This window comes from Budorcas taxicolor, chromosome 9 (genome assembly GCF_023091745.1).
Source record: "Budorcas taxicolor isolate Tak-1 chromosome 9, Takin1.1, whole genome shotgun sequence".
Classification (NCBI taxonomy): domain Eukaryota; kingdom Metazoa; phylum Chordata; class Mammalia; order Artiodactyla; family Bovidae; genus Budorcas; species Budorcas taxicolor.
The window spans coordinates 60,499,782-60,527,389 of NC_068918.1; the positions used below are offsets into that span (position 1 = coordinate 60,499,782).

Sequence of the window (27,608 nt, forward strand, 5' to 3'; positions counted from 1 at the left end):
AAGACCATGCACATTTGTGATGGTGGCCCTCAGGATCCAGCCAATGTAGGGAATGATCGCTCGGCAATAGCATCAATCCACAGGGCTGTGCGAGTGTGTCTATGAGAACAGTCATGCTATTGAAGGTACTGTGTGGCAGCACAGGTATAGAAATGATGAGATCAGGACACAGGATTAATCCAGAGCCAGGAGACTAGAGGCTGATGTGCAACAATGACCGGGGTTAAGGAGGTTAGAACACTCCTGACAAACTAGCAAAGGGGCAGGTCCAGAGCTGGTTTTGCTGGGGAAGAAGTGAAAGCAGAGGGAGCTGGTAAGAGCAATTAAGTGAAACCTAAGGTGGGTGACAGCGGAAGAACAGCCAAAGTGGGAGGGTAGAAGGAAGGGCAACTGGAGTTTTGGACCATGGCAGAAGGTCAGTTCTAGGCCATGAGGAGCATGGCCAGATGACAGAAACAGACACACAAATGGGGAGCTCGCAGAACCGTAAAGGTGTGGCTGTGTCTGCCACTCTATCCACGGCCACCGCCTCGGATCTCGAGGGTACCCAGAGCTGCTCACATGAATCCCAAGCTGTCTTCTCAAAATTACCTGTAGAAAGTATGATGTTCCACACACACCTTCCATAGCCTTTTTGCTGCCCGATGGTTTGGCAGCTTGAAGCCAATGGTGCTCTCGAACTGTTCCAGCTAGAATAAATCCATAAGACAAATCAGCATCAGCATGTTTCCTTAAGAACTGATTTGAAGTTACTGAAAATCATAGGCTCAGATATCTCACTAAAAACTAATTGTTCCTCTTGAAAAAAAGGCAAATATCAACCACTGACTTAAACCAGCTATCCTTTAATGTCCGCTAAAATTCATCTTACCATCTGCCCATCCATGGATCTCATCCACTTAGCTGATTCAAAAGAAAAATGAATCCCCATGGTGCGGCAGGCACATAGTACTTTCTCTTTTCTGTGAAACTGTAGCTGATACTTGTTTTCTTACCAACAGGAATATATATGCAAGTTTATCATCAAAACCCTGACTTGACTTTTTTTTTTTAACCACAGAAAATAGTTCATTTTCTTAAAACTCAATGGAAAAGGATTCTGCTAGCTCACGGCCATAAAGAACATTGATAAAACCTAGTTAGATATGCCCAGGGCTACATGACTTTGCTTACCTCTGCTGGCCTAACTTTAATGTAGAAGTTACTGCGCTTATAGGAGATTTTCAAGATTTTCGGCCAAGCAAAGCGATTGATTCTCAGCCTGTCTTTGTAGATGAGGAGTCCATTAGCACATACACCCAGCTTGATGTCCACGCCTTCTGAGTCCTGCCAAGAGAAAGCCATTTGACCATGATTAAAGCTGTGAAAGTTATACAGGTTGGAAAACCTACAATCCCCCTCAAACCATGATCAAGAATGCCAATTTAACGGGTCTGTATTTCAATTTCAGCAACAGAACACGTGTTAATAGAAGCAGTAAGACACATCACACGTCTTAAATCTAGATACTTCACTTGAGGGGCCAGATTTTAGGTATAGCAGCATGACTCCAGGATGCAGTATTCTTCCAAAGGCCTAACTCTTATGTTCTCGACCTTGGCTACAAAACCCAAAAGGGAGGAAACAGACCTTGATTTAGACATCCTGAAGCTAGGGAGATAAAACTTGTTTTGTGAGAGGCTATATCAGCTCCGGACAGTGTGTCAGCCTGCCCTAAGGTGCAGTCAGCCATTTTACTGTAGGCACATTTATCTCAGATGGACTATGCCAGCTAATGGCTGTTAAATAACACCTATATTCTGCAAAACACTAACCTCTCAGACAGTTTCTATTCTAGGCTGACAGTGTTGAAATCTCTGAATTCTTGCAAGCAGTTTTCCAATAACTCTTAAGTGCTGACATCTAGTTCTCATTACAACATTCCTTCAGCTGGCATATTTCAAAGGATGGTAGACTATTCTTAAACTTACTAATACTGTTTTCTTCCCTCAGTGTTTTAATTTGAAAAAGATAACCATCTAGAATAATCTTCAGCCTGAAAGACATTTTTAAAAATCAAATAAATTTACAGACAAAAGTAAAAAAAAAAAAAATTGTCTCCTTACATTTCAAGTAGTGTTGGAAGATCTAATATATACAATACTCAAGGATCTTTAAGAGAAGAACTAGATCTCACTCAAGATATGAAAAATCATTCAGAGATATTCACATATTCAGAAATCATTAATAACATAAAAAATTCTCACAAAATATGCTAAAACAAACCTCATACAGTCTAGGTTCAAGTCAATAAAGGTATAACATTTCAACTGTATTGTTACTGAGAACAATTAAATGCAGAAGTATAGTACTAGGGGTGTGTGTGTGTGTGTCTGTGTGTGTGTCTGTGTGTGAGTTGCTCAGTCATGTCCGACTCTTTGTGACCCCGTGGACTGTAGCCTGCCAGAGTCCTCTGTCCATGGAATTCTGCAGGTAAGAATACTGGAGTGGGTAGCCATTCCCTTCTTCAGGGGATCTTTACGACTTAGGGATTGAATCACGCTGCAAGCAGATTCTTTACCCTCTGAGCCACCAGGGAAGTCCACAGTGCTAGGTAGCTGATGCCAACTGTATTTACCACTGTGATATGTGAATAATTCATGTATATAAATAATATCACATTAAACCATCTGAACAGGTTTAAAAATCTCATCTATCAGGTGCTTTTATTCACCAATATCCAGACAGTCACAGTTCTCTCTAGGAACAGAGTGAAAACTGGAGCGAACCAGTCACAGGTACCCAAGCAACATGGCACAAGACACAGAAGATGCATTTGCTCAAAATATCACTGACCAAGGCCACAGGGAGCAGGCCGGAAGATTGCCCAAGACAGCATGTTCTCTGCACGAAGAGGGAGGCAACCTTCATTTGAAACATTCAACAAAGCCATCACTAGTGTGAGGTAATCTTTCAACAGGACACTGAAGCTATTTTATCTGACTTAAAAATAAACACAATCTGGATCCAAGTTAATCAGTTGATTTTCAATTGTTCCACACATTGTTTTAGAATTATCAGTATCCGTATGAATAGAAATTACAGATAAAGAAGCTGAAGGGAAAAAAGTCCTAGTTCTCCATGGCTGACTTCTGCCACTCAGCAACAAAGTCAATAAAATAAACTAATAAAAAGGGAGCACTTTCCTTCCTTCCTTCCATCCGCTGTGCTTACTGCCTCAGGAAGCCAGCCTATGAGGGACATCAACAGGATCCCACGCCCACCGACTTCCAGTGGGTTCAGCCAATGGGAAGTTCTCAGATAAGATCAGAGAGGAAGAAGCTGGAAAGGTCAGGGGTTTTAACACCCAGACTCCCTCCCTGTGTAGTCGCATCAGGGTGCCTCTGTCCTTGACAATCGCAGCTCCTGTCAAGCCCTCTTCATACAGATCTCTCCCCTGAGTTCTGACAGCTACTCTCTGCCTAACCAATCCACACCCAGAAGGTTAGGAGAGCTGCTGTTAACAGCTCACAGGTATCATTCTACTCTTGTGGTTTCCGTCTGTCTTTGTCAAGAGCCCTTTTATTCAACATCCTCACCTTATCCTGATATAAGTGTGCCGTTAAAAACTCTTTTGACAGTAAAATATTAATTAAAAACTTTTAAACATGATCTCAAGGCAGTGAAAAATGTATAAACACACAAAACTTTAAGCTACATGAAAAGTGTTTTTAAATTGCTACAGACTTTTTTCAATGAGCTACAAATATCTTGCTCATCAGGTATTATCTAACAAGTCCACTAGATGATATATTGAATAAATGCATGTTATTCTGACTTTTCTAAAGTGATCTACTCCTAACCACACAATAAGAACTGAAATTATAACAAAACCAGCAACTTTTTAACTTTTCTAACATCAGTTCAGTTCAGTTGCTCAGTCATGTCTGAATCTTTGAGACCCCATGGACCGCAGCACGCCAGGCTTCCCTGTCCATCACCAACTCCCAGTGCATGCTCAAACTCATGTCCATCAAGTTGGTGATGCCATCCAGCCATCTCATCCTCTGACATCCCCTTCTCCATAACTTCAAAAACAAGAATCCTGAAACCTTCCAGGATTACCATCTAAAAACTGGTTTCTCACTAATGATCAACAAAAGCAGCAGATGGAAGATTCACATGTGGCAAGAATAACAGGGTTTAGAGGAGACATGGATTTGGGGGGCCTTTAGGATACCAAATCTGCTCTTTCCTCCCTCCCTTAGTTCTGTGTGTCTGCTGACTCTGCCTATCCCCATCATACAGAGAAATGAGCTACAAGACACTGAAGTGTGGAAAAGATCTGTTTCAACTCCTAGCAGGATGTATCAGCAGACATCACACAGATGGGACTACTTTACACTATGTGGCTGCAGGCAACAAGCCAGTTAGTGTAACAAGCCATCTGCATTCTGTTTTATGTAGTTTTTGTAAAAATAAAAACATCCAAACCATAAATAAGATAGTATATGTGGAAGTGCTTTTAAAAATTAAGAGTATATAGCATTTAGCAGTTAGAAATGTTACTGTCAGAGACTATTTACTAACATGGAGCAGTGTTTTCTAAGAGCAAGTTAAAAAAATTACAAAATAATACTCATAGTATAATCCCATTTTTAAAATGTGACATTGCTCAGATTTTTTTTAATAAAACAAGAAAATAAAAAAAAATATTAACAGTGCTTGTTTCTGCATAAACTGATTTCAGTCTTTTCATATTCTGTTCACCTCTATTTTCTATGATGAATATGTATTTCTCTCGTAATAACAAAAGACACAGAGGAAAAGGCAATTCTTTGCAAATATGAAGTACTATTAACACAAAAGGAAAAATTAATAATCTGAGGCCAAAAGAGAGAGGATATCTTTGAGTGAGGGGCTTTCCTAGAGATTTCTCAAATCCTGGAACTCCTATCACCTGCACTTTCTAACATGGAAGGATTGGCAGGGTGTTTTAAAAGCAGGTAACAAGAGGTTCCTGTCTCATGTTGAGCTGACACAGGACATATTGCTCAAAACCAAATACACCTTTCACCTTATCTTTTGTAACCCCAACCCCACTCTCCATCCCGACTCTCCCTACTACCTGATCGTGAAAACTAGGATCATTAAGTAGGAGATGTTTTTCAGACACGAGGCAGCACATGGCAGAGCAAAAGCTCAGAATAAAGACAGGATGGGGAGTAAAGAAGACTGATCAGGTGAGTCTTCTAGTAAGTATATATGAAAAGGGATCAATGAAAAGGGATCAACTCATAACATTGAGAAAAGAAGGAAGAATACGGGGGAGAATGAATGGTCCTGCCCCACAACCAGAAACCCCAAGGAACTATGACAGAGCCCCTCAGGTGAGGAGGAGTAGCCTTTGCTAAAAGTGAAGTAGGCTCGTTTAAAACCAAAGCCCTCTCAGAACTTTGGTCAATAGACCAGGAAGAGGCACCTCCCCATGACACTCCCAGTACCTTAGCATGGTGCAGGTCAACACCGTACATGGAAAGCCTCTTGGCGTTTTCTAAGAACTGAGAATCAGCCTGTGCTGGAGATAAGCCCCTAAGGATCAAAAGAAACAACATTATCTTATTGGTGGATGCAAAGCAAATATAGCCAAAACAGGGAAAGGAGTACATAAGCTTAGAGTTTAGGATGAAGGGATTGGTCCAGCTAAATGCGCAGATAAGGAGGAAACAGGTAAGAAGGCTCAACCCTCAACCTCCAGCGATTCTTTCTTGTTGTTGTTCAGTCACCACGTTATGTCCAACTCTTCAAGACCCCATGGACTGCAGTATGCCAGGCCTCCTTGCCCCTCATCATCTCCTGGAGTCTGCCCAAGTTCGTGTCCATTGCATTGGTGATGCCATCCAACCACCTCATCCTCTGTCACCCCCTTCTCCTCCTGCCCTCAATCTTTCCCAGCATCAGGGTCTGTTCCAATGAGTTGGCTGTTCACATTCTCAATAGGAACCTACTCATTGCAAAGAGGTGGCCCTCCACCCTTCACCCTTTTTCTCTTAGAAAGTTGCTTTCATTTTTTTTCTACTAGGGAAAAAACCCCAGCTGTAATCAGTACAATATAAACTAACTTTAAAAATAAAAGAATATAAAGTCATTGTGTCTTTCTGAATAGACAAATTCTCTCCTAAATTTTATTTCACTAGGATTGATCATACTAAAGATCAGAAGTACCTGTACTTGATTTTACAGCTCCCATACCCCAACTAAACAAATCTTAAGCTCCTAGAAAGTAGGCTTTCGTTAATCTTCATTTTCCCATGGCATTTCAGCACCTGATATTTCAGTTTCAAATTATATGATACATGTCTACTGAACAAAATTGGAATAAAGTTAATAAGAAAATATTTAAAGCCAAATATTGCATTTATTTTTTTAAAGACAAGTCAGTGAAGGTGGTCTGTTAAAAGCCTCTAATCTCTGAAATTTCAAGTCATTTCAATCAAATTTTTTGAAAAATTCAATTTTGCAATATGGGACAAGTTAGAACTTGGTCACTGGGAGTTTTAAAAACTTGTGCTTAAGAAAGCCATTTGTTTTCACACAGATGTAAACGTTCTCAAAGTGTAACATGGTATTTAAGAAATTAATAATCCTCAGCTAAACCAAGGTCATCTTCTGTGGACAGAGAAACCAACTGCAGATTCATTCCTTTTGTGTCCATTGCCACTCACATTTCTGATTCAAATCCTGATGCTTCATTATCTCCTTGGCTTTCACAAATATGGTGATAAAAACAATTAAAAGGCAGAAAAGATGCATAATAAATGCCAAACAAGTACGTATGTTTGTGTCAAGGGTGCGTGTGTGCACACACAAACGTATATGAAGGGCGAGGACTGGGATAGGGCAAGGAGATGTCACAGGGAAATGTATATTTTTCTAATAAATGAAAACAGTTAAACCCATGAGCACAGTTCCTCATATTATAGTCATAAAGACAATGAAAGGATATCTCAATGACTCCAAGTTGTCTTGACCAGTCCTAGGTGAAGCTTCACAAGGGCAAACTGATCAATCCTGTCAGCTATACTCAAATGTCTAGCCAGTGCTAAGGGAAGCCATTTGAACCCACCACAGCCACTGTCTCCCCAGTAAGCAGGTCTACAGACCTGTGGGTCTTATGCAGCTCTGCCACCTTCTCTTCCAGCTCTTTTGTCTGGGTGGGGGCAAATTGGAAGTCACTGAGGTCATGACTGGCATGCTCTTCTGGGTCATAGTCCCCAAGTTCAGCCTGCAGCGTGTAAGATCCCAGGAGGGCGTGAGTCACAAAAGAGCAGGGCAGGCGACCTGAGGCAATGTCCTGCCGGAGCTGAAGGCACAAGAAGTATCTGTGAAGAACAGGGAAGAAAAAGTAGAGAGAACAATTAGTCAAGATTGTAACACTCATAATTCCGATATTCCTTTGAAAAAAAATACACAATATGGCACTCTTCAAATCCAGAGCAAAAAGTCTTCTGTAATAAGAAGCCCATTTTCCTCCACAGATTCCTAATTTTGTGACTTATTTACAGAAACTGAATCAGGAGGGCAAAGTAATAGATGGAAATTCTGAACTGCTACTTTGGCAACAGTGTATTTTTACTATTACAATAAAGAGTTTTGTGACTGCAGGTGAAATTCTAATCACTTAGTCTCCTCAGATTTAAAACTAATCAAAATTAGCATGCCCTTCAAAAGTTGTAGAGATTAATAAAATTTAAGAAATAGCTGCAGTTTTTAAGCATTTGCAAGAAAAGCTAAGGTCACCCACCCTTTATTCTCTCTACCCTTTTCATACTAATTTCTTTTCCTGAGATCCTTTAATAATAATTACAAATTAGTCTATACCTGGAAGCCTTCCCCTGCCCATTTACCCCATCCAAAGAGGCAACTAATTCAGTTTACAGTAGAAAGGGCATGAGTTTGAGAGTCAGGCAGAGCTGACTATTAATTTACATGCCTAAGACTAACTGCTGGTCTGTAAAATGGGAAGAATGTCAATTTCCCTTTGAAGGTAAGGGCAAAAAATTGGATAATATAAATAAAACACATGGCATGGTACCTGGGAATCAGTAACTAGTAGCCATAATAATAATATTATATCATTCCAGGTTCCAAGTGGATTATTATACAGTCATGAAAAATACTGGCTTTTACTAAATAACATGCAGAAACACGTTCTTTATACTCTGTGAGGGTCTGGGTTGGGGAGGGAGGGTATCTTCCTATCAACTCTGTGGTAACATTTTAAGACCCAATTTCTACTCTTAAATGTAACTACTTGCAAAGGTTATCATCAACCCCACCCAACAAAATGGCAGGATCCTCCCTCCTTCCTGAAGATGGTTGAGAGACTGCCATTCCTCAGGGCTGCCAGCTTCTTCCTGTGGATTCTTTTGCCTGGCATGAGTGTCACGGCCCTGCCCTTCTCTTGCCTCTACCCAATGCATTCAAACAGACAAGCCGCTTCTGGTCCAGGATTCTTGTTGAGTTGGAGAACATGGCCCAGTACATGGAATCAGCCATCCCCCAATTCAGTTACACCTGTACTACACCCTAATCTCCTGTCAGGCAGGGCAAGGACTCTGTTTATCATTATCATAATCCCATAGTAAACGAAGTACTCGTGCTCCTTAATTTTCTAGGAATGACAAGTGCTCCATAATTTTCTTAAGGATGAAAGTCAGCTCACTATCACTGTCGGCATGGGGTTCAGGACAGGGTAGAGGGGGAAACTGGGCTGTCCAGGGAGGAGGGCGGGGTGGGGGATGGGGTAAAAAAAAATTATAGTTCAATAGACTTCCAAAAATAAATTTTAAAAAGTTTTTCATTTTTCTGCCTTTGCATCACCTTTGTAATATAAGATTATTACACAGGCACACATGGGTTACACAATAAAAACCATCTTAGTATTAAAATTTGAAATATTAAGTACCAGTAATTTTTGACAGGATAACAGGAAACAAAATTGTTGCAATTAAAAAAAAATCCATTACTTGAATATAAGTGGGGAATTAAAGAAAAGTGAACAAAATTTTTGAAACTAGAAACATTTCAAAGTATTTTGGAATACTCACTTCCCAGGAAACTTCTAAAACTCAAGAATAAATATTTTTGTTTTAATGCTGAAATTACTACCATTCCCCCAGGGCACAGAAATGAGAGCTGTAAGTAAAGAATCATTTTTAATATAAACATAAAGTACCTGGTGATATCTTCAGTCAACTGAGAAGGATCAGGAGGATAAAACTTCACATTAAAGCTGAACAGCCAAGGAAGACCTGTGATTATTAAAGATTATGATTATTTATCTGACCACCACAATGACGATTTACAGATAAACCTTAAAGGTCAATCGGCGTTCATATAGTATAGATCAGTCCCAGCATAAATCAGTTTGGAGAATTTTGGTTTTTAATTCAAAGAAAATATCACTGACAAAGCAAAACTGAAGTAAAAAATAAAAATCATTTCCATAAATAACCCAACATTAAAGAATAATAAGGTTCATTTTTTTATAAATGTTCACTGGTACCCTCACATGTGAGGTATCTTTACATGGTGAGCTAGAATGCAAAAATTTTAATATAACCTTCACATAATAGTTTAAGATCTGTTTTAACCACAGGATCTCTAGATGCCAAATCTCCACACTTAAAAACAAAAAGAAATCTAGGATTTCTACATTGTTGGGGTTTCAGATGATCAATGTAACCATTCGAGAAATGATTAATGGGCTATTTGAGAGAGTAATAACACATCATAATACTTAAAGATAATAAAAGTATTTCCCAGGTTTTATAAAGTAGGCTTAAAAATATGCATATATAACATATACTTTGCTGTAGTGTGCCTAAAGAGTAAATATAGTAAGCAACCATGTCATAATGACTAACAAAAGTTAAAACACTGCTATCTATATTACCAGTTAACTAATGTTTGATTTATCATGCTTCAGATGGCTTTAAAAACAAATCAACAACAAACAGACACACACAGCTCTGGGGACAGGGCAGGTATTATTTGCCAAAAGGGATCAAAATAATTGCAGTGCCCTGAATTTAGAGTTATACTCAAAGTTCATGGTATTTCCAAATAAAACCCAAAAAAAAAGTGTGTGTCTGTGTGTTATTTCATACACTATTTGCAAGCTTTACAGTTGCTTTAACTTTGGACTTGAAGGAAAGTTCTCTTGCTCCAGGGGTCATTTTGTTCTTTTCTCACCATAGACACACTGATTTTTTTCCCACTCAAAAGTCAATGAACCTATCTGCAGGGCAGGAACAGAGACTCAGACATAGAGAACAGACGTACGGACACAGGGAAAATGAGCGGGTGGGACAAACTGAAGAAACAGCACTGAAATACAGGCATTACCATGTGTATAACAGGTAGCTAATGGGAAACTGCTGTAGAGCACCAGGAGCTCAGCCTGGCGCTTCTGTGGCAACCTAGAGCGGCGGGACGGGGTGCGAGGAAGGTTCACGAGGGAGGGACACGTGTGTACCTATGGCTGATTCACGTTGATGTACAGCAGAAACTAACACAACATTGTAAAGCAACTATCCTCCAATTAAAAATGATTTTTTTAAAAAGTCAATGAATAGTTATTGAATGCCTACTGTGAACACACAGCACCACGTAGCACCCTTGCTGAGTTTGGGCTGAATACATCATTATTCTACTAATAAAGTCAATCCTACTGAATTTAAGGAACAGATTTTGCTCCCCTTTACACATTTAAAACATAAAAAAAGATATGGAGTATTTGAGTATTAAGAAACATGCCATTTTTTGGCCAGCAGCACTAGGTTGGCCGTGATACATATGTACTTGTTTGAGGTCATTCTTAACCCATAATTAAGCAAAGTCATCACAGGATTATCATATCATTTTTTAATGGATCCTTATTTACTTGTCTTCTAGGTATTAACACTAGCACATGCTAATCTGGACAGACAACAGGAATAAATTTCTAATAAAACATATTTCAGGATCTATTTTCAATTTTAAAGTTGATAAAATGCACCAATAATGCAAAATTTTTTGTTTAGTTATATACTATTGATATTATCATTTCTACTTAGCTACATAAACTGTATGTCTAGCTATGGACTGTTTACATATTAATACAGGCAAGCCTAAGATACATACACATAGTCTTACGTATCTATATAGTCTTCTTTGTGTACATTTGAGAAAATAAAGATTTTAAGGCAATTTTTACACAGGAACTGATAGGTTGTTGGTAGTTAGTGTTAGTTGCTCAGTTGTGTTCAACTCTTTGTGACCCCATGGGCTGTAGCCCCTAGACTCCTCTGGTCCATGGAATTCTCCAGGCAAGAATAATGGAGTGGGTGGCCATTTCCTTCTCCCGGGGATCTTCCCAACTCAGAGATCAAACTTGGGACTCCTGTATTGCAGGCTGATTCTTTACCATCACGTAACCCAAAGAAAGGCAATGCCAAAGAATGTTCAAACTACAGCACAATTGCACTCATCTCACACACTAGTGAAGTAATGCTAAAATTCTCCAAGCCAGTCTTCAACAGTACATGAACCATGAACTTCTAGAAGTTCAAACTGGATTTAGAAAAGGCAAAGGAACCAGAGATCAAATTCCCAACATCTGCTGGATCATCGAAAAAGCAAGAGAGTTCCAGAAAAACATCTACTTCTGCTTTACTGACTATGCCATAGCCTTTGACTGTGTGGACCACAATAAACTCAGGAAAATTCTTCAAGAGATGGAAATACCAGACCACCTGACTGCCACCACCTGACCTGCTTCTTGAGAAATCTGTATGCAGGTCAGGAAGCAACAGCTAGAACTGGACATGGAACAACACACTGGTTCCAAACAGGGAAATAAGTATGTCAAGGCTGTATACTGTCACGCAGCTTATTTAACTTCTATGCAGAGTACATCATGAGAAACACTGGAATGGATGAAGTACAAGCTGGAATCAAGATTGCCAGGAGAAATATCAATAACCTGAGATATGCAGATGATATCACCCTTATGGCAGAAAGCAAAGAACTAAAGAGCCTCTTAATGGAAGTGAAAGAGGAGAGTGAAAAAGTTGGCTTAAAACTAAACATTCAGAAAACTAAGACTATGGCATCTGGTCCCATCACTTCATGGCAAATCGATGGGGAAACAGTGACAGACTTTATTTTCTTGGGCTCCAAAATCACTGCAGATGGTGACTGCAGCCATGAAATTAAAAGAACTTTGCTCCTTGAAAGAAGAGCTACAACCAACCTAGACAGCCTATTAAAAAGCAGAGACATTGCTTCGCCAACAAAGCTATGGTTTTTCCAGTAGCCATGTATGGATGTGCGAGTTGGACTACAGAGAAAGATGAGCGCCAAAGAATTGATACTTTTGAACTGTGGTGTTGGAGAAGACTCTTAAGAGTCCCTTGGACTGCAAGGAGACCCAACCAGTCCATCCTAAAGGAAATCAGTCCTGAATATTCATTGGAAGGACTGATGCTGAAACTCCAATACTTTGGCCACCTGACGTGAAGAACTGACTCACTGGAAAAGACCCTGATGCTGGGAAAGATTGAAGATGGGAGGAGAAAGGGATGACAAAGGATGAGATGGTTGGATGGCATTACCGACTCAATGGATATGAGTTGAATAAACTCCAGGAGTTGGTAATAGACAGGGAGGCCTGGCATGCTGCAGTCCATGGGGTCGCAAATAATCGGACACAACTGAGCGACTGAACTGAATTGAACTCAAAAAAGATTAATGTTTACCTCTGTTAGTTGTCTCTTAACTGAATAAAAAATCATAGCAGAGACTGGCCTAAGATAGAATAAACAGTTCATTTGTCCATTTTAACACAAGCAGAAAGAAAGAGGCAAAACTTCATTTCCTCAGCCTACTTTCATGCTCAGGACGGTACAGAATTTCATTCAGGAAACCAGCTCCAATAGTTTGGAAAAGCCAAATCCTATGTGTTACTATTATTCCTCTTGCTAAACCACAAGGGTAAGTTCTGAAATAACTCTTTAAAAGAAAAAAGAAAGGAAAAAAAAACCATCACAAATAATCAAAATGTAAGACTGTGATTCATAATCAGCAAGAAAGTCTCGCCCTCTGAAAGTTAGGATAGCTCCATGACTCTGAAATGAATAGCACATAAAAATAATCCAACAAAAGCCAGAACAAACCATAGGAAACAAACTCACAAGAACATCAATCATGTTTCACAGGTTATTCTGTTCTGTCCATGGTCTGGGTCACTTGGCAGGTCTAGCTTCATAGAAGTCAAAGAACCAAGCACCTGTATCTTTTGTGAATTCATGAACTTTGCCGAGTTTTAACAACTGTAGAAAGGACTAGAAAAAGCGCCAAAGCTTTCTGGTACAGTTTCTTACATAACGTAAGCATAATGTATTTATGTCTAATTACTACTTTTCTTTATTCTCTCCCTTTTCTATTATGGACCAAACATAATTGGATAAAACATCAAGCTGATAAATGCAGGACAGAGGAATGGATGGAAAGCCAAGGGTGATAGTCAAAAGATGGGGTGACCCCAGATGACATTAAAAGCCCCACAGCCTGAGAAACCCATCAGGCCCTCGGTCCTGAGCAAATCAGGAAAGTTACTCTAACCAAAGATATTTTTAAAACATGAAAAGAAAGATGAGTATACAAGGAGAGGAAATGGGAAAAAATAAATTATACACTCAGAGTGGAAACGGAGAGTACAAAAGGAAAGAAATGACAGCGAAAACTACGCAAACAATCAATAATTTGAGAGACAGAGAGAAAGGAATGAAGAAAACAAATGTGGAGAGTCAAAACTGAGACAGAAAGTAGATGGAAAGAAATAGAAGGGAAAAGCAGAGATGTGTTTCAGTGCTTTAATGCTGGGAAGAAATACGCAGGGAGTAACAAACAAGAAGGGAAAGGAAACCAACAGTACCGAGGGCGCCCTGCAGGCCAGCACTCAGGGAAGCAGCTTCTCCCTGGACGACTCTGGGGCCTACCATCCAGAGGGCTAGGAAGAAAGCTATTGTCTTGGTTAAACATTCCAGCTGTTCGTGGCTCCCTGCCTTTTCTGCTTCAGTCCTTCACAGACCCTGAAGTAAATGAAGCAGCCAGATCCTCTATCAGAGATTCCTGTGTGGTGCTAATGATTCCTGACGCAGATATCATGAAACCAGTCACGGGAGGGGACTGAAGCTGGTTAGAGAGAGACACATCAGTCACTTAGGGAGACGACAGCACAAATGGGAAAATGGAAGACAGGGACAAGCAGGACCAAGAACAAACCCAGACTCAGCACAACAAGCGGTCCAAGGAGGAGAGAAGGCAAACACCTCAGAGGGCTGGAAGGATGGCTCTATATGATCTTCACCCCTCAACCCCTCACTCCAGGACATCTAGAACAGGGTATCCACGTGCCTCTGGGGCCAGAGGTCGGCTTATCAATTACACTAACTTGCTGCTGCTGCTGCTGCTAAGTCACTTCAGTCGTGTCCGACTCTGTGTGACCCCAGACCCCATAGATGGCAGCCCACCAGGCTCTTCTGTCCCTGGGATCCTCCAAGCAAGAACACTGGAGTGGGTTGCCATTTCCTTCTCCAATGCAGGCATGCATGCTAAGTTGCTTCAGTCGAGACAGACTCTGTACAACCCCATGGACAGCAGCCCACCAGGCTCCTCTGCCCATGGGATTCTCCAGGCAAAATATTGGAGTGGGCTGCCATTTCCGTCTCCGAAACTAACTGGACACACTACCTAAATCAAGTAGACAAAGCAAGGGTAACATTAGGTACATTTTATATAAAAAGGGCAAGTTACAGAAGAGTGGCTTTCCATTGTTTTCCCCAGAAATAAAGAACAGGTGTGGTTTCACAGTGGTAGACATTATGAGGAAATATTTAAGACTAGGGGTCTAGAACCTCTTGACCGGTAGAGGAGTCCCTAAACCATCACCAAAATAAATAGTCATAATTCTACAAAATATGAGTTTCAACTTGCCTGGCAAATCCCATGGACAGAGGAGCCTGGTAGGCTGCAGTAGAGTCGGACACGACTGAGCAACTTCCCTTTCACTGTTCACTTTCATGCCTTGGAGAAGGAAATGGCAACCCACTCCAGTGTTCTTGCCTGGAGGATCCCAGGGATGGGGGAGCCTGATGGGCTGCCGCCTATAGGGTCGCACAGAGTCAGACACGACTGAAGTGACTTAGCAGCAGCAGCAACTTGCTATATGATATGAAAGCAAACTAGAGTCTATCATTCTATCACTATCTTATTCTAGCTTACATTCCTATGAATTTTACTAAAGACAAAAATAGACATCAATATTAACTTAATAACTTCAAAAGTATGATCATCTAATACTCACTTCGCAGCTGTCTCTTTATTTCTTTTGCAGGATCTAGCCAGTTCTGCAAGGGGAGAAAAAAAGGTTACTTAACCCATAAGAAACAGCCTCCATAGTCCAAAATGAAACAGTTGACAGTTCACGTACTTATTTAAGTATAAACTTATTTTAACAAAGTCCTATGCTATTAGCATTCCACTAGCTTTAGTATTGATTTGTTTTTGAAACTGTATGTGTGTGTTATAAATAAAATATTGAAACAATTTAAGGTGGATCTCTTGGGCTTCATTTTCTAGGATGTGAAATCAAAGTCTACCCCAATGAGGAGACACAATATATCTACATATAGTCTTTATTTTGCAGTAGAACAAACAGCAAACAGCGAGCAAACAGCCCCTGCAGACACTGAAATGATAGCTCAGTCAAGGACAATGATGAGCTCTTATTCATGAAGGGTAAAATGTGAATTGGAAACCACTGATTGAAAGCACATATACCCCAATCAAACGCAGTCATCTCAACTCCTAGTGCCAACTCCTCCTTAGACTTTTGCTTCTCCCTGCCACTGTACAAGGCCATGGAGAAGCACTGTCAGACTGGAACTGGTATTTCCTGTCTGGTCTTCATGTAATATCTTTTAAAATCTTCATTCCAAGTTAAGAGTCACAATCATAAGGAACTTCTTTCTACTTCTCCTTTATTTCCACACTTGAAGAAAACTTAATAAGATTCCAGGAAAACATTTTAATAGCTTAAAGGCAAAAAAGACCAAATTTGAACTAGTAGGTTCAAATCATTTAAGGACATTAAATGTTTGTCTTTCAAATACACAGGTGAACGGTGTATTCAAAAAGAATTATATATACATATATACACACATACATATGTTTATATATGCTATATGTTTATTTTTTATGTCTCCTATTTTATCAAGTCATTATTAAAGTTTACTTTATCCTCACTAATAGAACAATTACATTTTATGAGATATATTAAAATGATTCAAATAAGTGGCTTTACAAAAAAAAGGTTTCATGCATTCTTAAAAGCATCTCTAATAATGTATTATAACATTAGTGTTTTAAATATTAATAGAATTTTATTCACATATATAAAGCAAACAGTTAAAACATTTATCATTATAGAGAAAATTATAACCTACGATCTTAACAATACACTGAATGGGTACAACAGAACATCATCTTACACAGTATTAAGTAGTAGTAATAACAGGATGCTTTGAAAGCAAAAGCATGAGTCTTACTATGCCATTCAGGGCTTACACTTAGGGCAGCAAGGATCCAAGGTGTGCATGGCTCTGTTCAAACACTGGTTATATTCAACCCTCTCAACAAAGAGCTACCAGAGCTTGGGCTAAGTCTCACAGGACTGGTGGCCCAGCTGTGCGGCCCGCTGAAGTGAAGGGCCTGCGGGACCCCCTCATGGTACCTTCAGTGCTGTCTCAGGGAGCAGCTCTCATTCTGCCCGAGAAGACAGCCTGGCATTCAGCTTCCCAGCCCTGCAGCTGCTGTCCACTCAACAGCTGGCTCACAAATGGTGGGCTCTCATGAGGCACAAGAATGAGAAAACACATCACTCAGTCCCCAGCCCAGCCCGGGGAGCGGCTGGGGGAGAAGAGGGAAGGAGGCCGCAAAGTGTTGTGGCATTTCATCCAAGGAAGTAACCACCAGAGCGAGAAAAACTGAATCAGAGACAACTGGTGCCAAACTGAAAAGGAAAAATCCCTCAGAACACGAGCACAGAAAAAGAGGAGAAGGGGGAGGAAAAACGACTGGTCTCCCAGGCCTAAACAGACCTTTCCAAATCCCCAGCTTCACTGTGTGACAGTTGGCAGAGATGCCTCCCATGGAACAGAAAAAAAAAAACAAACACCTCTGTTCTCAGAGGAAAATGGGGGAAGCAATACCATCTCCTGGGACTCCCAGGAGTAACCCTGTGCCCCAGCCATGTGGCACCATCCACTCCCACCTGAAGCACCAAAGCCATGGAGAAGTAACCGGACAGTTTCTGTACAGCATGGGGACAGTCAATACCAGCTCCACAGACCCAGGAGTATGGCTGACAAGCTTCAGCGCACCAGCCAGCCACCGTCAGACCGACTCACTCTTGGGCCACTTTCCACCACACTGTCAGGCACAATATTAAGGTCAAAGTGGCTTCTCTTTATTTCAGAGCCCATTCAGAGACTAAGTGGGCAGAGAGTTCCTCATGTGATCAAATAGGGGCAGCAGAGTGGACTCCTTGCATCCACCAACCTGGTTTGCCCCTTGCTCACCATCAATTAACCATGACTACTTCCACACTGTGAACTCCACTCCCACAAGGAGTAAGGAGGTCTCTGCAAGGCCAAGAGAGACCCCCCATTTCCTGTATCCTTCGCTTCCCTGGTGGCTCAGAGGTTAAAGCGTCTGCCTGCAATGCAGGAGACCTGGGTTCGATCCCTGGGTTGGGAGGATCCTCTGGAGAAGGAAATGGCAACCCACTCCAGTACTCTTGCCTGGAGAATCCCATGGACAGAAGAGCTTGGTGCGCTACAGTCCACGGGGTCGCAAAGAGTCAGACACGACTGAGCAACTTCACTTTCACTTTCTTTTCATAGGACTTGGCAGCTCCAGGCAACGAGTTTAAGTACTAAATTAACACATTATTGACCAGAGACGTATTAACGTCTTCTGTTGCCTGAATGTTACTCACTGGAAACGGTTCAATATTTACTTACACAACAAATCGCTGACCACCAGTGTTAAGTTTCTGCAAAAATCCCCCAGTCAATAATGAGCTAATACCTGTAGGTGAGTACCTGGCCTTTGTTGGCCTCCTCCTTCCTCATGCTATGGTCATCTTAAAAGACTACAGTTTATTTTTCTTAGGTTCATTTTTATTTGAATAATTAGCTTCAATGAGTCCTTCAATCATGATGACAGGGATATAATTTTACTGCCTAGAATCATGAGTTCATAAAAAACCAAAGTAAAAACAAAGTAAAAAACCCAAAAATGCCTTAACATGACTTATTCTCTGCATCATCAATTACAAGTAAATAGCAGACATAAAACTCTTTAACAAAGAAATAATAAATTCTCGGTTTTGATACTTGAGAAGTGCTGGGTAGATCAAGAAGCAGATGCAAAAAGATGGGAAAAGCCAGAGAAAGACAGGAACGCACACACGTGCACACACCATGACCGACTACGGTGCACCATTCGCATTTTTCAAAGATTTGGCCGCCGCATGGGTTTTCGAATCAGAACTATGTAAAGCAAAATTCTGACCTCCCACCAACTCTGTGATCTTGGGCTTATTAGTCGTCTTCTTTAAGCCTCAATTTTCTAAACTTTAAGATGAAGATCACATCATCTACCTCTTGGGGTTCTTCTTTTCAAACATTCATTCAAATGTTTCCTGAAGAGTAAGGACACATGCAGAGACTTTATCCAATGCTTTTAACGTAGATGTTTTCTGGCAATGATAAAATCAAATTGGCCTATCACCTTTCTGTGTATATCCCTTTTCACGTAATTTTTTATTTCCAAAGGTGATGTATTATATATATTAAAGAAGTTAATATTTAACTGACTATTTCTACCCACAAAAAGTTAATAAATCAGACTCTGGATTAAAAAAATATAGTCTCTGCAGTCATGGTCCAGATAAGATAAAAAATCAGACCCCTCCCTCCTTAGAGAATCCTATCACAGGCTTCCAACAAAAGTAAATCAAAATTAAAATGTGGTCCTAGAATGTCTGTACTATTAAAATTACCTCAATGAAATCAAAAGTCTATGAATCAGGGGAAAAAGTTACATCTCTATCTTCATTAACCTTTAGCTGAAATTTGACATTACAATCAGTTATGAATGTAGAGGGGAAAATTCTGGCTAATATCAGCAGTGTTCTTAGCTTTGTCACTCATAGGAATCAAAACTTTTTCCATAGCACATCAGAACAGCTGCAGATCTTAAAATATCATTTATGCTAATTAATATTTTGAAATCACAGTAAGGGTTAAATATTGATGATGACTTCATCTCAATTTTTAAATTAATATGTTAGAATATTATTTACTGGTTTCCTTCACAGACCTGTTACTTTATTATAATCATACATTTCAAACTGCTGAGAAGCAGCCCATATACAATTTTACATAAAATTATTAATAGCTTAAATCATAAGTCTTACGATTGAAAGAGGCAGTAGACTAGAAAGAAATCCCAATTATTTGTCAATGTTAACCCCTCATTCAGTGCTTAAAACTTAAATTGTGAAACACGCTGAATTATGAGTAATGAATACCAAATATTTTGAAGTTGGCAATTAGCCCACTGAATAAAACTACTTCTTGAATACAAAAAGAAAAAAAAAAGCAGTACATAGAATTCACCAGACTATCAAAGGACTCTAACACACACAAAAATGTTAAAACAAAAACGTACCTTGGAAGGTTATAGAAAAAAAAAATGTTTTTTTAACTAAGCAGCACATAGCTATACATGTTCTTTTCTTTCACACTTAAGTCCTTCTGCCATGTAATTAGGAGAAGCTCCTTAATCCTTGTTGTTGTTGTCGCTAAGCTATGTTTGACTCTTTTCAACCTCATGAACTGCAGCACAGCAGGCTTCCCTGTCCATCACTACCTCCCGGAGTTGGCTCAAATTCATGACCACTGAGTTGGTAATGCTATCCAACCATCTCATCCTCTGACATTCCTTTCTCCTTGCCTTCAATCTTTCCCTACTACTCTCTTATCCACTACAAATCTGAGGCTGTAGAACAGTTTTGATTAATACCAAGTCGTCTGTCATTTCCCTATAAGATTTTCAATACTGAGTCTCAGAAAAGTGTTAAATAAAGTGATTCTCATTTATTTTCTAACAGAAGCACCTAGATCCCAGAGTTAGAAGTGTTTCAAAATGGCTAGTCATGCCTTAAAAACTGGTGCTTGTCAATTCTGCCAGTGAGATTAAAGTTAACCCAACACACACCATATCACCAGATGGTAAAGAGTAATTTTGTCTGAAATCTGCATTTTCCTTTAAGAATTTCTAGCACTGAAGCAGATCTACTTTACTGTACATACCTCTGTCTAAATTAAGTCTAATAGTACACTGCCATCATGCTGGTGTTAACAGAAACGTTACAGGCCTTCTAAGCTACAATGAAATATTCACTATGCATCTGGGAGAACGTGATTCCAACTCCTATCTGTGGTATTATAAGGTGTATCCAGATTGAATATAGAATTTTATTAAAGAACAGTTTGTATATGACAAATAGTTTAATACTAGAATTTTTAGTTCTAGTTTTGGTGGGGGGAGGAAATGGTCTATCAGAGAAATGCATTAATCAATTTTCATAAATTTAGCTGTGGATATCAGCTACACTTCAAACAAGCTCCCCTTTCAATATAGCTGGAAGCAAAATGACAATAAAATCCCTGGGCCAGATGCCAAATTCTATTAACATCAAAAACTCAAGACAGTATTTTCCCTTTAAAGACAATCCAAAACTCTTAATGATGGTTCCATTTAGACATGAATACAAGAACTATATAGACTTGGAATTCTGTGTATAAAAGAATAACACATTGCTTGATTTCACATATTTCTAACAAATTTTCCACAATAAAGTTCATATGAGTTCTCTGCAGACATTAAAAAGTTCTAACATTAATAACGATAGATTTTTATAGTGAAGAGTGAAATGAAAGGCTTCCAACCACAAGAGATACAGCACTACACTAAAACAAAGATTAGACTTTCCTCTCCTTGGAAAGTGTTCATACAAATAACCACAGCTTTACCTCCCCTTCTCATTATAATATGTTACAATGATAAGTGACCAAAACATCTCTAAACACAGATAACAGTCAGCATAAAAAAAGTAGTTTAAATTCCTATATCCTGTAGCATCTCAATTGTTAAAACTGCATGAGCTGAGTTAGTGCAACAGTCATAAGCTTCTGTGGGGGAAAAAAAAAAAGGACATCATACAAATTTATATTGGGAAAAATAAAGATTCTCTTGCCCAGATATCTTAAGAACTGGATTTGAGATATATAAGCAAGAAGGAATAAAAAAATTATACAACACAAAAGTTACATAGGAAAACCAGATAATATATGAAATAATTAAATATTGGCAATGCCAATTACATGTGTGCATTCATTTTCTGCAAAGTATTTCAGAAAGGACACCCCACTGTTTATTCTCCCACTGTTCTATAGTTAAGGTCTGGATAACAAAGCGTGTGCCTAATTTTGTGGGCATTTTCATCCCACATTTTGGAAGAGAAACTATAGGGTTAAAAATATGAGATTATGAGTTCTTGGTTTAACAGCTTTTCTTGTCCATGAGAACCCTATGGAGAACCCCTCCAAACTTAATCTGAACTTAATCCTGCTTTAATGACCTTAGTTTCTCTTTGATTTCAGCCAAGCCTTTTCATGGCTGAACACTCAGTCTTGTCACCACACAGAGTTCTCCACCTCATTAGAAGTCATCATTCCATTCCCAGATGCAATCGTTTCTTCTCCTAAGTCTTCTCCCCATTTATTCTCACCATACCTGCCCTTCAGCTTACAGCTTTCATCCCTTGGTCCCAGCCATTTTCTCCCAGCCTATCAGCCCATTCTAGCTTCATGGGTTTTCAGCTTATGTTCCTTCCAGTGATCTTATGAATCAATCAGCTTGATTACCTATGCTTCAACCTTTTACCCTCTTACCATAACCACTGTCAACATAATGTCCCATTTCTCCACTATTATGCCCAGACAGCAGAGAGCAATTAGAGAAGTACAGTGTACTCTGCTGCCATCACAATTTTATGATCTCAGCTAGACTCTCAAAAGCAAGCAATCCATATCTCTTTTAAATCATCTGCTTGTCTACTCTCACTACCATAACCTCAACTGAGGCTCCTTTTGTGCTTTGGGTGAACAGTCCTGCTCACACTCTCTCAGATCTTTGTAAAGGCAAAACTGGTTTTCTCATAGCACTGCATCAGCTTATCAATGCCATCATTTTTCTGAGCATAAAGGAGATCTCCCAAGACTTGATAAATAAATATACAGCCTAGATAGCCCTACGTAACCTGACCCCTATCAACACTCGGTCTCCCCTCACTAGCCACAAGAGACGTCTTTTCATTTTGCAAGCGGTCAGCCGTTCCTACTCAGGGCCCTATGTGTGTGCTTCCTAAGTCCCTCGGCCCAGCCAAAGACCACTCAAACTTCAGGTCTCTGCATAAGCATCATTCTCTCCTAGGAAGTCTTCCCTGTTAGTAACCTGAACTCTTCCTATAGAGCAGTAGTCAAAATTTATTAATAGAGTAAAAAAAAAGAAAGAAAAAAACCCAAATTACTCAATCTTCTCATCTTCTCAACTGGGACTAAGTGGGGACATTCGTGAAGGCAGAATTTATGTCTTAATTATTCACTGCCAGAGTTGCAGATGCATACTAGTTTGCATACTGGTAGTAATGTTTTTTAATGTGGTAAAAAAAATCATAAAATTCATCCTCTTAACCAGTGTTTACTGTACAGTTTAGCAGAACTAAGTATATCACATTGCTGTGCAACAGATTCTAGAACTTTTCATCTTGCAAAACAAACTTTATTCCCATTGAACAACAATTTTCCATTATCCCCTCCCCCTAATCCAGGTAACCACCATTTTACTCTGTTTTTCCATGGGCCTGACTAGGGAATACCTCAGACAAGGGACTCACACAGTAACTGTCTTTTGTGACTAAACATTTCACTGGCTGTCATATCCTCTAGGTTCACCCATGTTACAGGATTAACAAGACTTCCTTCTTTAATGCTCAAAAACATTCCATTCACTATATTCTGAATAAGCCACATTTTGTTCATCTAATTCATCCATCAAGGAACATTTGGGCTGCTTCTACCTCTTGGCTATTGTGAGTAGCAATACAATGAACGTGGGTGTACAGATACCTCTTCAAGACCCTACTTTTTGATTCTTTGGGATATATACCCAAAACTGGGATTACTAGATCACTTGTCAATTCTATTTATAATTTTTTGACTAGCCTCTATACTATTTCCCTAATAGCTGCACCATATTACTTTTCCATCATCGGTGTACAGGTTTTCTAATTTTTTCACCATCCTTCTTTGCCAACACTTGTTATTTTCTGTTTGTTTTTTGTTTTTAATAGTGGCCATCTTAATGGGTGTGAGATGGCACACAGGTAGTATTTTTAAATATTTGATACTCTCTAGACATACAGAAGCCACACAGTTTCTAGAACAATGGAGAGAAAGACTGATAAATAAGGTGTGTGCTAAACGTCTAGATGGACATTTGTGCTAAATGTTTAGATGTCTATCTGGAATCAAGATCACCAGGAGAAATATCAATAACCTCAGATATGCAGATGACACCACTCTTATGGCAGAAAGCGAAGAAGAACTGAAGAGCCTCTTGATTAAAGTGAAAGAGGAGGGTGAAAAAGTAGGCTTAAAACTCAACATTCAGAAAACAAAGATCATGGCATCCTGTCCCATCACTTCATGGCAAATAGATGGGGAAATGATGGAAACAGTGACAGACTTTATTATTTTGGGCTCCAAAATCACTGCAAATGGTGACTGCAGCCATGAAATTAAAAGATGCTTGCTCCTTGGAAGGAAAGCTATGACAAACCTAGACAGCTTAAAAAACAGAGACATTACTTTACCAACAAAGGTCCATCTAGTGAAGACTATGGTCTTTCCAGTAGTCATATATGGATGTGAGAGTTGGCCTATAAAGAAAGCTGAGCACCGAATAATTGGTGCTTTTGCACCATGGTGTTGGAGAAGACTCTTGAGAGTTCCTTGGAATGCAAGGTGATCCAACCAGTCCATCCTAAAGGAGATCAGTCCTGAATATCCATTGGAAGGACTGAGGCTGAAGCCGAAACGCCAATACTTTGGCTACCTGATGTGAAGAACTGACTCACTGGAAAAGACCCTATTGCTGGGAAAGGTTGAAGGCAGGAGGAGAAGGGGACAACAGAGTATGAGTTGGTAATGGCCAGGGAAGCCTGACATGCTACAGTCCATGGGATCACAAAGAGTCAGACACGAGTGAGTGAGTGAACTGAACTGAAATGTCTAGATGACAGAACTATCAACTCTCCTTGAGTTGGGGCCAGGAAGAATGATGGTGGAAAACAACCAAGGAAAATCTCACAGAGTAGGGTACCTAAGCTGGATCTTAAGGAGTAATAGACATTCGGATTCAAAAAAAGAAAAATAATGAGAAGGATACTCCAAATACAAGGAATAGTATGTTCAAGCAGATATACTATGGACTGGCAAAACTTCCCTTATGAGAGAAATGTGGTGTGAACTGAATATGAGTTTTTGTGAAAAGTTACTGAGAAATGGAAGACAAAGAAGTGGATCACGGTCCCTTGACCAAGAGCTTTGTAAACCACACTAAGAGGGTTAGATTGCACCCATTCAATGGTTTTAAGCAAGGAGTGCCAAGATGGGCTATGCCTTCCTGAAAGTTCGATCTAGCAGTAGGGTGAAGAATGATCACAGAGGTCTGGGACTGGGCAGTTAAACCAGTTAGAAGGCTAATCAAATATTCAAAGCAAGAGATGACAGGGGCCTAAACCAAATCAAGAACACTGGACAAAGAGAACCAGGATGTCAGCAGGTAGAAGACAGAACTTATTGACTAACAAGCAATGAAAAGAGGTATAAAAAGTGGAAGCAATCTATACCACTTTGGAGAATAGATGAAGCTGAAGTTCAGAAGACTAGTTGGCTTTTAGACGAGTGACTGTACTGTCCAGTAGAGAGTGAAGTATACAAGTCTGAGATTCAGGAGAAAGACATGGGCCAGGAACATATATTAAGAGTCAGCAAAATAAAAAGTAGAGACTCCTACTATCTAAATATCTTCATCATGCAAGCCTAGTGTTTCAGAAATACTGTATGTCTTAATACAGCATATCATGTTTCTAAAGAAGTTATTCTACATATTTTACAACATACTGATGGTTTTCCTTTTTAAGAAAGATTAAGTGCTCCTAGCCAAATTTCCATCACTTTCTCTTTTACAGCTTTGAGGGCCAACAAAAGGGCACATGGTTGGAAACATTATCAAGACTACCTTATAATTTAAAGTCTAAAAGAGCGCCTAGTTTATTTAGTTGGTGAATGTCTAATATGTTATTACTTCTAAGAAAAGTATTCTAAACAGAGTTCTAATAAGAACGCTTACACACTATTCAGTGGGGAGGCATGCAATTTAACTGTCATCAGTTTCAACGTGGAATTAAACCACAAATTAGGTATCAAGGATTTAAAATGTAGCAAGTTGAGAAAATTCAATTTATACATAATCATCACTGTTTGTATCCTGCATTTCATTACCAGGATGTATAAATACAAATAATGAAGGCCTGTGGATAAATAAAACTTACAGTCTATATTCACCTACCAACTGACTAAGATGAATATTAAGATGTTGGGAGGTAACTGCAAAGGTCACACCATGACCAAGTGTTCTGGGCATCCTCAGAACCATCACAGTGAGTCTGCCCACAGCCACCATCCAACAGATTCCAAAAGGTTTCCCTTTAGGGCATAACCCTGAACCCAGCCTTCACTCTTCACCCTACATCAGTATCTTCTCCACCAGAGTTAAGTCCCAATACTCAGAAAGTGAAGTAGAAAAAGAACTTCCTTAACAATGAGGAGAGTGACAGAAACTGAAGGCACGTGTCCTTCCTCAAAATGCATATGCTGAAACCTAATCCCCAATATGACAGTATTTGGAGTTGAGGCCTTTGGGGTGATTAGGTTATGAAGGTGGAGCCCACATGAGTGTGATTAGCAACATTATAAAAGAGGCTTTGGAGAGCCCTCCTGCTCATCCACCATGTGAGGATACCACAGGAGGTCCATGAGCCAGGAAGGGGCCCTTATCACATACTGAATCAGTGGGCACCTTGCTTGGCTTCCCAGGCTCCCAAACAATGAGAAACACAAGTCTACTGTTTTTATAAAACAGTCTACAGCACTTTGTTAGAGAAGCTCAAAACTGACAAAGACAGAAGGCTAGAGGTTAAGTCTAGTTAATTGACAGAACTGGTGAATATTTCTTTCTTTACTATGCTTAGGGAACAGGAGAAGCCCTGAAGGTCCCTGGAATTAGCATCAAGTATTAGAGTACTCTGATGGTCCTGCTTAGCGGCATCTCAGGAAAGTCCTGGAGCAGAAACCATCTCAGTACACTCTGGGATCAGGCAGATGTTCACAGAGTCCTGGCTGATCAAATCTACCACTTCAGGGCACTTCCCTGGCGGTCCAGTGGCTAAGACTCCCAATGGAGAGGACCTGGGTTGCACCCCTGGTCAGAGAACTAGATCACTCATGCAGCAAATGAGGAGTTCAAATGCAGTAATTAGGGATCCCTAACTGCTACAACAAAGGTCCATCTAGTCAAGGCTGTGTTTTTCCCAGTGGTCATGTATGGATGTGAGAGTTGGACTGTGAAGAAAGCTGAGCACCGAAGAATTGATGCCTTTGAACTGTGGAGTTGGGAGAAGACTCTTGAGAGTTCCTTGGACTGCAAGCAGATCCAACCAGTCCATCCTAAAGGAGATCAGTCTTGGGTGTTCATTGGAAGGACTGATGCTAAAACTGAAACTCCAGTACTTTGGCCACCTCATGCGAAGTGTTGACTCATTGGGAAAGACTCTGATGCTGGGAGGGATTGGGGGCAGGAGGAGAAGGGGACGACCGAGGATGAGATGGCTGGATGGCATCAGCGACTCGATGGATGTGAGTCTGAGTGAACTCGCAGACACGTAAGAATAGGCTTTCCTTTTACCTGGAAGTAGGAGAACTAGGTTGTCATAAATCTCTTCCCTTCCTTGGAACGTTCCTTCCAACCAGCAAAGACTGACTCTTATCACTGAGAGGAGAAGCCCTCAGCTAAACAGACACCGGCACAAAACTAGCCTGTCTCCCACCTGTTCTCCCACAGGACCCTCATCTTTCCTAAAAGTCACTCATTTTCCGTAAGTGCCTTTTCCTACCTCTTTCCCCTGTTAAGATGCCCTAACCACTTCCTGCAGTCACAGTTTTCTGTGAACTCCCACTTACTCACATGAATAAAAGTCATCTTTTGTCAGTTTTAATTTGCACACCTCCAGAAAACAACTTAAGAGGGTATATTAAAACATTTTC

At 40.0% G+C, this 27,608-nt stretch overlaps 1 protein-coding gene across 8 annotated transcripts in view; it reads right to left on the reverse strand.

Annotated features, from left to right (window-relative positions):
- The window catches only part of EPB41L2 (erythrocyte membrane protein band 4.1 like 2), a 209,337-nt gene that overhangs the window by 53,379 nt on the left and 128,350 nt on the right, over positions 1-27,608 (reverse strand). For all 8 annotated transcript variants that reach the window (XM_052646061.1, XM_052646055.1, XM_052646062.1 and 5 more), the window contains exons 5-10: positions 15,392-15,434; positions 9,218-9,293; positions 7,143-7,361; positions 5,484-5,571; positions 1,174-1,326; positions 592-689 (exon numbers count right to left, since the gene is read on the reverse strand). In XM_052646061.1, coding sequence (XP_052502021.1) covers positions 592-689; positions 1,174-1,326; positions 5,484-5,571; positions 7,143-7,361; positions 9,218-9,293; positions 15,392-15,434 — 677 coding nt within the window. The remainder of the gene's footprint in view (positions 1-591; positions 690-1,173; positions 1,327-5,483; positions 5,572-7,142; positions 7,362-9,217; positions 9,294-15,391; positions 15,435-27,608) is intronic.